At 45.7% G+C, this 12639-nt stretch overlaps 1 protein-coding gene across 3 annotated transcripts in view; it reads right to left on the bottom strand.

Annotated features, from left to right (window-relative positions):
• TEX15 (testis expressed 15, meiosis and synapsis associated) overlaps positions 1–12639 on the bottom strand; it is a 330325-nt gene that overhangs the window by 276708 nt on the left and 40978 nt on the right. For all 3 annotated transcript variants that reach the window (XM_033915922.1, XM_033915913.1, XM_033915932.1), the window contains exon 3: positions 6375–6523. In XM_033915922.1, coding sequence (XP_033771813.1) covers positions 6375–6523 — 149 coding nt within the window. The remainder of the gene's footprint in view (positions 1–6374; positions 6524–12639) is intronic.

Below are 12639 nucleotides of genomic sequence, written 5' to 3'. Positions count from 1 at the left end.
ACATGGGTGACATCACCGACGGAGCCCCGCAGCGGACAGCTTCAAAAGCAAACTTGCTTGAAGATCTTAAACTTTCGAGTGCTGCACCGCGCATGCGCGCGTTCCTTCCCGCCCGAACTAGGGGGCGCATCTCCTGTGAGGATCCTCAGTTCAGATACCTAGCCAAGAAGCCAACCAGGGGAGATGGGAGGGTTGCGAGAATATCTGCCTGCTGTCCCTGGATAACAACAGTTACGGTAAGTAACTGTGCTTTATCCCAGGACAAGCAGACAGCATATTCTCACACATGGGTGACCTCCAAGCTAAGCAAAAAGGGATGGAGGGAAGTTGGCAATTTAAGAAAAAAGATTTTGCAAAACAGACTGGCCAAAATGGCCATCCCTCCTAGATAAAGTATCCAGACAGTAATGAGAGGTGAAAGTATGAACCGAGGACCAAGTGGTAGCCTTGCAGATTTCCTCAATAGGAGTTGATCTGAGGAAAGCTACAGATGCTGCCATAGCTCGAACTTTGTAGCCCGTCACTCGACCCTGCAGAGGAAGACCAGCCTGAGCATAGCAGAAAGAGTTGCAAGCAGCCATCCAGTTGGAGATGGTACGCTTCGAAATAGGGCGTCCCAACTTATTCGGATCAAAAGAGATGAAAAGTTGAGGAGATGTTCTGTGAGGTTGAATGCGTTGGAGGTAGAAAGTCAAGGCACGTTTGCAGTCCAAAGTATGAAGTGCCGCTTCTCCCTGGTGAGAATGAGGCTTTGGAAAAAATACTGGCAGAACAATAGATTGATTGATGTGAAATTCTGAAACCACTTTAGGTAAGAATTTGGGATGAGTACGCAGGACCACTTTGTCATGGTGAAAAACTGTGAAAGGTGGGTCCGAAACTAACGCTTGTAGCTCACTGACTCGTCGAGCAGAAGTTAGGGCAATCAAGAATACAACTTTCCAAGTGAGATATTCCAAGTGAGATACTTGAGATGAGCTTTGTCAAGTGGTTCAAATGGAGGTTTCATTAGTTGAGCCAAAACAACATTAAGATCCCAAACCACTGGAGGCGGTCTAAGTGGTGGATGAAGATTAAAAAGTCCTTTCATAAAACGGGAAACCATGGGATGTGCAGAGAGAGGTTTCCCTTCCAGAGGCTGATGAAAAGCAGCAATAGCACTGAGATGGACTCGAATAGATGTAGATTGAAGTCCAGAATATGACAAGTGAAGCAAATAGTCCAGAACGGATGCTAAGGAGGAAGACATCGGTTACAGTTGACGTGTGGAACACCAAGCAGAAAATCTAGTCCATTTCTGGCCGTAACAGCAACGAGTGGACGGATTTCTGGAAGCAAGTAAAATATCTTGAACAGACTGAGAAAATTGAGATGAGTCTGTTACGTAGACAGGTACCAAGCTGTCAAATGTAGAGACTGCAGGTTGGGATGAAGTAAGGACCCTTGACTCTGAGTGAGCAGAAAAGGAAAAACTGGCAGAAGTAGAGGCTCCCTGGTGCTGAATTGAAGTAGAAGGGAGTACCACGGTTGTCTGGGCCACCGAGGAGCTATCAGAATCATGGTGGCATGTTCTGACTTTATATTGACTAGAGTCCTGAGAATCAGAGGAAATGGAGGAAAGGCATAAAGAAACTGAGCCTTCCAGTCCAGGAGAAACGCATCCGCCTCGAGAAGTTGAAGAGTGTAAATGCAGGAACAAAACTGAGGCAGTTTGAAGTTGCTGGGAGACGTGAAAAGGTCTATTTGAGAGGTCCCCCAACGAGCAAACACCTGACGAAGTGTGGGGGAATTGAGAGCTCATTCGTGAGGAGGGAAGGGAGAAGGGGGTCTGCTGGACAGGGGAGGAGGAAAAAAGGAAGGATACAGCTGGCAGGGGGATTAGAGGAGCGGAAGGGGTCAGGATGGAATGGAGAAATCAGATGAGGGAAAGGGGAGAGACAAGAATAAGAAAGTAGAGAGAGATTGATGTTGGGAAGGCGGTCAGCAGAGAAATAAGGAGAAAGGGACATAGATGCTAGATAAAAATGAAGAGAGCAGTGAAGCTGGAATGAATCATATAAAAAGGAGAGGGGGGGCGCAGGCTGGATGGAAAAGGGAGAAGGGCATAGAAAGAAGGCAGATACCATATGGAAGGGGAAGAGGGCAGACAGTGGATGGAAGGGTCAGATGCTGGATTGAAGAGACAGAGAGGACAGACGCTGGAAGGAAGAGAAAAGAAGATGAAACCAGAGACAATAAAAAGTAGAAAAAAATAATTTCATTTCAATTTTGTCATTAGAATATATTAGATTTGAAATATGTATCCTGCTAGAGATGGTGTTAGACATAACTGGGGACTGCAAAGCCCAGGCAGTACTTCTTTAGCTTCCAGCTGGCTTAGGGCTCTCTCTGAACAGGAGGCAGTTGCCCTAGTTGCATTCCCCTAACACTATTCCTGTTGTGTGTCACTGTGGTATTCTGTTAGCATGATATTTCTGTGTAGCATTGTGTAATAATTTGGCTTATTCAGTTTTCTTGATAGTAGAGGGTAGTGCTGCCCGATTCAGGAAAAAAATTTTGATTCGATTCAGCCTATTGAATCAATTTTTCAATTTGATTTTCCTGCACAATTGGGTGTTTTTTTCCTAAACATCCTGGTGAGTTTATTTTATAGCCTCTTCACCCTCTTTGCCCTATCCTACCCACACTGGTGCTGTGGTGTAAACAAAATAAACAAACAAAAAAGACTTTTCCTCTCTCTGTTAAATCCTAGCTCAGCTCTAGCAGGATACAAATTTTAAATCTGACACATTATAATCACGAAACAGAAAATAAAATTATTATTTTTTACCTTTTGTTGTCTGGTCATTTTTCAAATCATGCCACTTTACAGATCATTGGTGAGACCTCATCTGGAATACTGTGTGCAATTCTGGAGGCCGCATTACCGTAAAGATGTGCTTCGAGCTGAGTCGGTCCAGCGGATGGCCACTAGAATGGTCTCCGGACTCAAGGGTCTCTCATACGAAGAAAGACTGGGCAAATTGAAGCTCTATACTCTAGAGGAGCAGGGAAAGGGGTGACATGATTGAGACATTTAAATACGTCACAGGTTGTGTCGAGATGGAAAACGACATATTCTTTCCCATGGGACCCTCGGTCACAAGGGGGCACCCGCTTAAACTCAGAGGAGGGAAATTTAGTGGTGACGCCAGGAAGTACTTCTTCACGGAAAGGGTGGTGGATCATTGGAACAAACTTCCGATGCAGGTGGTCAAGGCCGCCAGCGTGCTCGACTTTAAGAATAGATGGGATATCCACGTGGGATCCCTACGAGGGTCGAGCTAAGGAACTAAGTCATCAGCACTCAGACTTAATGGGGTGGGTCAGTAGAGTAGGCAGACTTGATGGGCTGTGGCCCTTTTCTGCCGTCACCTTTCTATGTTTCTATGTTGTTCCCAGGCTCTGCAACAAACATCTTCTGATAACTTGCTTGCCAGGGTCTCTTGCTCAGATTCACCATCTCTCCTTTTTTCAACTACCCTGTCATCCAGCATCTCTCTCTCCTTCCCCACCAGCTCTCCCTTTCTCTTTCTAACTACCCTCCTATCCAGTATCTCTATCCCCCCCACCATCCCTTGTGTCCAACTTCTCTTCCTTTCTGTTCCCTCCCTTCCTAAATCCCATTGTCCACCATCTCTCTCCCTCTCCTGTTTTTAGATCCTTATTTCTTCTATCCTTCCTCCCGTCTCCCCTCTCCATGATCTCCCCCATGTCCATCTCCCCCTCCACCAAGTACATTTCTCCCATCTATCTTCTCACCATCTCTCCTCCAGTCCACCAACTCCCCTCTCCCTCCATCTACCTTTTTTATTTTTTATGGTACACAAAATATTTATTGCGGTGCAGCACAATTATTAAAGATTTTAGCCAGAAAAGAAAAAGACTTTACACTATCTCTCTAAGGCACATAAATTTGAGACACATTGGAGTGGCTGGGACAAGGACATTTCTTCATTAGGGTTAGCCAGTGTGCCACTCTCCTGCCACCACCCCACTAGAACTTCCCCAATCCCCCCAACCTGTGACACCCCCTCTCCAGATCCCCCTAAATCAGTAGACCTCCCCAAACCTGTAGACCCCCTGGCACTCCTAAGCCCCCACCACCACACCCCCCGCACCTTTCCCAAAGAGAGTCCTGCAAGAAGGATGCATCTGGGAAGAGGTCTGCCGGTGGCGGTAGCGATCCACTCTTGCCACCACTCTTTGCGTCTTCTCTCCACTGCGGCCCAACCTCAGTGAAAACTTCCAGTTTCCGCTTGGGCGTCCGAATGGAAAGAAGATGCCCAGAGTAGCGGCAGGGTAGTGAATTGCATTCACTACCGCTTTTGCCTGGCCAGAAAGGAGAGGAGAGAGCCTTGCTGCTGCCGATCTGCACCAGAGATCCATTCAGGATTTTCCACTGCCACCGGAGTCCTTGCTTCGATGTACCGTATTTTCACGCATATACCGCGCACCCGTGTAAAACGCGCACATGGGTATAGCGCGCGGGAAACCTAAATTTATGTAAAGAAATTATTATATACTGCGCACACGCATATACCGCGCATGCTGCTCCATGAATTTAAATCTCCTTCTGCCATCCCGACTCTCCTCTCGCCGCCCTGTCCTCTGCCCCAAGTCTCCTCTCGTCCCGACTCCTTTTGCCGCCCTGCCCTCTGCCCCGAGTCTCCTCTCGTCCCAACTCTCCTTTCGCCGCCCTGCCACAAGTCTCCTCTCGTCCCGACTCTCCTTTCACCGCCCTGTCCTCTGCCCCGAGTCTCCTCTCGTCCCAACTCTCCTTTCGCCCCCCCACCCTGAAGGACCGCTGGCCCCCCCACCATGAAGGACCGCTCGCACCCCCCCGACGTCCGATTCATCCCCCAGCGCCCCCCCCCCCGCACGGAGAAGCTGCCTACCGTTGGTTCCCGATGCCAGTGAGCCCTGCTGCTTCCTCTACCGGCGGTCCCGCCCTTTCTCTGACATCAAAGAAGGGGGCAGGACCGCGGTAGAGGAAGCAGCGCAGGGCTCAGAGAAGGGGCGGGACCGCTGGCAGAGGAAGCAGCAGGGCTCACTGGCATCGGGAAACAACGGTAGGCAGCTTCACCGTGCGGGGGGGGGGGCTGGGGGATAAATCGGACATCGGGGGGGTGCGAGCGGTCCTTCGGGGTGGGGGTGCGAGCGGTCCTTCGGGGTGGGGCAGGGGGATGAATCGGATGTCGGGGGGGAGGAAACTATGTAAAAAAAAATTTGTACAACACGTTCACGCATATAATGCGCATGGTTATGCTCGGTTTGTAAAATCGTGTATAACGCGCGCGTTATATGCGTGAAAATACGGTAACTTCCGGTTTTGCAAAACCAGAAGTTACATCAGAAGCAAGGACTCTGGTGGCAGAGAGAAAGCCCGAACGGGTCTCAAGCAAGGGGACCAACGAATCGGTTAGTCCGATTTTCTTCAATAACAAACCGATTCAAATCGATTCACCCAAAGTGAATCGGAGAATCGATTCGAATCGCGAATTGGGCAGCACTAGTAGAGGGGATATATGTGAAGAGGAGGGGAGACAGGGGTTTTGTTGATCTTTGCTCTGTATTATTTGTATTTATAAAATGACAATTGTACAGGATATTGATTCTTTTTATACTTTAATAAAATATGTTCAACATAAAATCATAACTGAGGCTTGTGCGGATGGGATCAGATGGCTTGTGGGGACAGGGTGGATGACTTGAGGGGACCGAGCCTGCGGGGACAGGGCGGAAATGGGGTTTTTTATTTCAGTCTTAGTAGTTTGCCGTTCCACAAAATAATTATTTTATTTCCGCTAGTCCATAGGTGTAAAAAAGTTGAAGAACACTGCTCTAGACAGCACAACATGCATGATATAGGTTTGTATACAGTGGTCTCAAATGTGTGCATATAACTCTTATGCATTCATTACAGATATCTTGAAAATCAAAACTGTTTTGATGTTCCTCTATGAAAAGCTTAAGCTTTGCTACAAAATAACTACTGGCTTTTTTCTGGACTGATTTTCTTTTAGTTCATTCAAACCAACCGTGGGTGTCACCATTTAAACAATTTTATATAAACACACAAACTAATTTGTTTGTTGACCTTATTTCTTTTTTCTAAGTGAACTAACAGCAACAACAAACTTTTAGGCTCCCTTTTATCAAACTGCAATAGAAGTTTTTACTGCGGGGCAGCAAAGTAAATGTTCCAACACTCATAGAAACTGAATGAACGATGGAGCATTTACTTTGCTGGTCTGCAGTAAAAACCTCTATTGCGGTTTGATAAAAGGGGCCTTTAGTACCTTAGTTCAACTTTACAATCTCACTATATATACCTTTATTAGAACTTCTTCTTAGTTTTGGAATAGTGAAGTTCTTCAAAGCTTCTGTTTCTAACACAGCAGCTGACATTTGGGATTTTGTTTCATTCAAAGTCCATTGTGCGAGTGTTTTTCCTCCATTTTCTTCCATTTTGGAAATCAGACTAAATCAAGAACATAAGTAAAAAAAATAAATTATATAGGTTAACTATATGCCTTTCTTAAAAGCAATTTCTACTCCTTACTAAGAAAGCAGCCATCTGATGCCCTTTAATTTTAACAATTTCCTTGCCGAATCCAATGGAATGAGTCATGTCATGTTATATATTACTATGCTCCATCTAGGACAGGGGTGTCAAAGTCCCTCCTCGAGGGCTGCAATCTAGTCGGGTTTTCAGGATTTCCTCAATTAATATGCATGAGATCTATTAGCATACAATGAAAGCAGTGCATGCAAATATATCTCATGCATATTCATTGGGGAAATCCTGAAAACCCGACTGGATTGCAGCCCTCGAGGAGGAACTTTCACCCCTGATCTAGGACCTTCATCACTACAGCAAAAATGCCACTTCTACATATTTGAAGGTCTCATTTATTCTACAGCAAAGCTAACGGAGGGGAAGGTAAAAGAAATGATACTGACCTTTAGCAGATGTTCTCCAAGGACAGTAGGCATCTATTCTCACATGTGGGTAATGTCATCCACAGAACTCGGTACAGATACTGCCCAAGTGCACTGTTGTTTTAAATCTTTAGGCAGTGTCAATACAGTAAAACCTTGTATTGCAAGTAATTTGGCATGCAAGTGTTTTGCAAGACAAGCAAAACATTTTATTAAATTTTAACTTGATATATAAGCAAGGTCTTGTAATATAAGTACATACAGTATGCACACATCGCATCATCACAACTGAGCTGATGGTTTTTTTTTTCTCTTTCTCTCTGACACTACAGGAGTGTAGTGACTGTTCTAAACAAGCAAGGTCTTACAGTATTTTGTATTAAAGATTTGGGGTTGTAGAGTTTCTATTATTTCTTATGGGGAAATTTGCTTTGATATACGAGTGTTTTGGCGGGGGAAGCAACAAACTTCAAATCATTCTTCAGGTACATCAAGGGGAAGCAACCAGCAAGGGAGGAAGTGGGACCCTTGGATGATGGAGACAGAAAGGGAGTGGTAAAAGAGGAAAAGGAGATAGCTGACAGGTTAAACGAGTTCTTCAATTCAGTTTTCACGAGGGAGGACACAGCCAACATTCCGGAACCGGAAGAGATCGTAAAAGGAGTTCAGGATGGTAATCTGGTCCAACTAGAGGTGAGCAAGGTGGATGTCCTCAGGCAGATAGACAGGCTAAAGAGCGACAAATCGCCGGGTCCAGATGGCATCCACCCAAGGGTACTCAAGGAACTAAGGAATGAAATAGCTGAGCCACTTCGACAAATATGCAACCTATCCTTAAAAACTGGAGAGATTCCGGAAGACTGGAAAATTGCAAATGTCACCCCCATCTTCAAGAAAGGCTCAAGGGGAGACTCAGGAAACTACAGGCCGGTGAGCTTGACCTCGGTCCCGGGAAAGATGATGGAAGCGCTGATTAAAGACAGCATCTGGGAACACATCGAAAACAATGGGCAGCTAAAGCCGAGCCAGCATGGCTTCTGCAAGGGCAGGTCATGCCTCACAAATTTATTATACTTCTTTGAGGGGGTAAACAGCCAGGTGGATAAAGGGGAATCTATAGACATCATTTACCTTGACTTCCAAAAAGCCTTCGACAAGGTACCACACGAAAGACTGCTAAGAAAGCTATGGAACCACGGGGTGCAAGGGGAGGTCCACCGATGGATCAAAAACTGGCTGGCGGACAGGAAACAGAGGGTTGGAGTAAAGGGCCATTACTCGGACTAGCAATGGGTCACGAGCGGAGTTCCGCAGGGGTCGGTGCTGGGACCGCTCCTGTTCAATATATTTATTAACGACCTGGAGGCAGGAACAAAATGTGAGGTATTAAATTTGCAGATGACACCAAACTATACAGCAGGGTTGAAAACACGGAAGACTGCAAAGATCTCCAAAAAGATCTGACAGCGCTGGAAGAGTGGGCCAAAAAGTGGCAAATGAGCTTCAACACATATAGGGAAAAAGAACCCGATGTTCACTTATAAAATGGGGGGATCACCGCTAGGGGTGAGTAACCTTGACAGAGACCTGGGAGTGATGGTAGACACATCATTGAAGGCGTCGGCGCAGTGCGCCACAGCCTCAAGGAAGGCAAACAAAATGTTGGGCATCATTAAGAAGGGTATCATGTCCAGGACGAAGGAAGTCATCCTGCCACTGTACCATGCAATGGTGCGCCCGCACCTGGAGTACTGCATCCAGTACTGGTCACCGTACCTCAAGAAGGACATGGCGATACTTGAGAGAGTCCAGAGAAGAGCAACTAAGCTAATAAAGGGTATGGAAGACCTCTCATATACTGACAGATTGAAGAAGCTGGGGCTTTTCTCCCTGGAAAAGCGGAGACTTAGAGGAGACATGATAGAAACCTTCAAGATCATGAAGGGCATAGAAAGAGTAGACAGGGACAGATTTTTCAAATTATGGGGAACCACAAGTACAAGGGGACACTCAGAGAAATTGAAAGGGGGAAGGTTTAGAACAAACGCCAGGAAGTTCTTTTTCACCCAGAGGGTGGTGGATACATGGAACGCGCTGCCGGAAGATGTGATTAACAGGAGCACGCTACAGGGATTCAAAGAAGGTTTGGATAGGTACCTGGAGGACAAAGGGATTGAGGGGTATAGATAGGAGTAGAGGTAGGTTATAGGGTTAGAGGATTAGAGGCAGTTACAAAGTTAGTCAGGGGCACTGTTCAGGCAATTAGGCCTGTTGGGCCGCCGCGGGTGCGGACCCCTGGGCAAGATGGACCTCTGGTCTGCCCCAGCGGAGGCAACTTCTTATGTTCTTATGTTCTCAGAATGAATTATGCTCACAAACCAAGGTTTTACTGTACTTTGCATGTACCAGTGCCTTCCTATCCAATGTCAGCTCGCAGGACCATCACTTCAGTAACAAAGCTAAGAAGCTAACCAGGGGAGGTAGGTGGGTTGTAAAAATATATATCTGCTGTTCTTGAAGAACACAATCTACAGGTAAGTAGCTTTGCTTTTTCTGAGGACAAGCAGATATAGCACAGTTACTTACCTATAACAGGTGCTATCCAGGGACAGCAGGGAGATATTCTCACAGATGGGCGATGTTATCCACAGAATCCCAGCATGGACAGTATAAAAGTGTACTGTCATTTTAACTTCTATAGAAGTCTCAAGACCACCCATACAGCACATGCACTAGTGCCTTCCCACCAATCAGCTTGCAGGACCATCAGCTCAGTAAAAAAAGGTACAAAGCCAACTAAAGGAGGTGGGAGGGTTGTGAGAATATCTGCCTACTACCCTTGGATAACACCTGTTACATATAAATTACAGATAACAAGCTGGAACCAAACCATCACCAATACTTTAAATACTCTCACCCCCCTCCATCCCCAGAAAACAAAATCATAATTCCCCCTGGTTCACCGAATCACAGAGATCCGACAAACAACTATACAGGTGACTGGAAAGGAAATGACGGAGAAGTGGCACACAAGAACTCAGAACACGATGGCGTTAGGCAATAAACAAATGCAAATCAAACATAGCAGAGACCAAGAAAAACTACTATGCCAGCAAATTAGGTATCAAACGTTGGACAATAAAAAGCTATTTCACCTGGTGCGACAACTCACAACCTTACCGAAACAAGAATCCACTGGACACCCCACCAACATCACAGCTCAGGAACTAGCAGACTTCTTTCTCAACAAGATCAAAAATATTCAGTCTGAGGTAACCAAAGCTCTCACCACCGGGACACACACCCTCGAAGTGTCTCAAATCCTCACTGAGCCTACCAAAGCAGATCAAATCTGGACTTCATTCTCCAACCTGTCCATCCCAGACACAAAAACTACTATCTAAATTGTCTGTGTGCTGCAGCCCCCTAGACAACTGTCCCTCTTATCTCTTAACTACTGTTTTTGAACAGATCGCCAGCTGGATTACCACCCTCCTATATAGCACCCTAAATAAAGGCCACTTGCCAGAAACAATGGGTAAAATAGCACTCACCCCTATACCGAAATCACCAAAGGCAGATCTCTCCTCAGCCTCAAACTATAGATCCATCGCAGGAATACCCATTCTGACAAAAATCATTGTGCAAACAGCTCACAACCTACGTTGAACAACACTCATGCCTCCACCCATCTCAATTTGGATTCCGGCAACAGCACAGCACAGAACTTCTTCTCCTCACCTTGATCACAAAAGCCAAACAACTACTCAGTACAGGAAGTCAAGCAATAATCCTCCAATTTGACATCTCAGCAGCTTTTGATTCAGTAGACCAGTGTTTTTCAACCTTTTTTGGGCAAAGGCACACTTGTTTCATGAAAAAAATCACGAGGCACACCACCATTAGAAAATGTTAAAAAATTTAACTCTCTGCCTATATTGACTATATATAAAGTAATTCTCTTGAATAGGAATCAAATAAACACAAAGAAAGTATTTTATAATTACTTTATTACGAAATAAAAATTATAAAAATTATAAAATACTTTATTCAGTGCGAAACCTGGGCCTGTTTGGCTGAACACAAAGCTGATATTCTGGCTGGAATCGAAGAAAGACACACATGTAGCTCTTCGTCAACAGCTCTCAGTCTCTCTCTGTATTTGGTTTTTATAGCATACAAAAATAGACAAATATACCCTCCATCCTTTTTATTAAACCACAATAGCAGTTTTTAGCGCAGGGAGCTGCGCTAAATGTCCAGCGCTGCTCTTGACGCTCATAGGCTCCCTGCGCTAAAAACCACTATTGCGGTTTAGTAAAAGGGGACCATATTGTAAAATATAGACAGCAGATATAAATTCAGAACTGTGCATAGTAAGTGAAGGGAAGTTTTCATCTCTGGGAATTTACCCAGTTAACTTTTAAGTTATTTGGGCAAATTCCTTTGAAAACTGTGGTAATACTGCCTCCACTTTGCTAAATTTAAAATAAAATCATTTTTCCTACCTTGTCTGGTGATTTCTGGTTGCACTTTCTTCTTCTGACTGTGCATCCAATCTTTCTTCCCTTCTATCAGCCTGTATGCTTTCTCTCCTCCACACCTCATTCCCTCCCCCAACTTTTTCTTCCTCTCTCCCTGACCTTTCTTTCTTTTTTTCTGTTTCTCTTCTTTCCTTCTGTTTCCCTGCCTGCCCCCTTTCTTTCTTTCTCCCTGCCGTTCCCCAAGCCACTGCCACTGCCACTGCCATCGGGGAACAGGACCCACCAATGGATAACAGGCCCCAAAGCCGACGCCGACGCATGCTCTCCCTGACGTCAGTTCTGCAATCGGAGAGGAAGTTCCGCCCAGCCAGGCAGCGATTGGCTGGCCCGAACTTCCTCTCCGACTGCAGAATTGACGTCGGGGAGAAGAAGACTTATCGATTAGATCGCCAAGACAAAGTGAGTCCTGGGTGATCGACTCACTTTGCCTTGGCGAGCTACTGGCGCCCCTGCCTCGGGCCCCCTGTCAGCTCCGGGCCCGGCGGCCCTGCGGCACACCAGGCAACATCTCGCGGCACACTAGTGTGCCGCGGAACAGCGGTTGAAAAACACTGCAGTAGACCACCACCTATTAATAACAAAACTATCAGAAATTGGCATAACAGGCACAGTGCTAAGATTGTTCTCAGATTTCCTGAAAAACAGGGAATACATCGTCAAACTGAACGAAGAGATCTCCAACCCCTGGAAAGCCTTCTGTGGCATGCCACAGGGCTCCCCACTCTCCCCCATCCTATTTAATCTCTTCATAAGCTCTCTCGATAACATCAAGTTTGAGGACGAGAGCATATTATCCTACGCAGATGATATCTTTCTCCTTATTCCCATAACCAACAATTACTCGGACATCACCAACAATGTCTCACATAATATTGAAAGAATCCAAATCTGGGCGACTACTAACAAAATAAAATTAAACACAACTAAAACCAACACCTCCCACACACCCCAACCGACGGCACCAACAAGCATTACTCTTCGATCGGGCAAGACCCTCCCTGTAGATGAATCTTCCAAAATCCTAGGTTGCATCCTGGACTCCACACTTACCATGGAACCACAAATCTCCAGTCTCCGAAAGAAATCCCTCTATACCTTGCGACAACTAAGA

This window comes from Geotrypetes seraphini, chromosome 1 (genome assembly GCF_902459505.1).
Source record: "Geotrypetes seraphini chromosome 1, aGeoSer1.1, whole genome shotgun sequence".
NCBI classification, from domain to species: Eukaryota; Metazoa; Chordata; class Amphibia; order Gymnophiona; family Dermophiidae; genus Geotrypetes; species Geotrypetes seraphini.
This window is presented reverse-complemented; position numbering and strand designations above follow the sequence as displayed.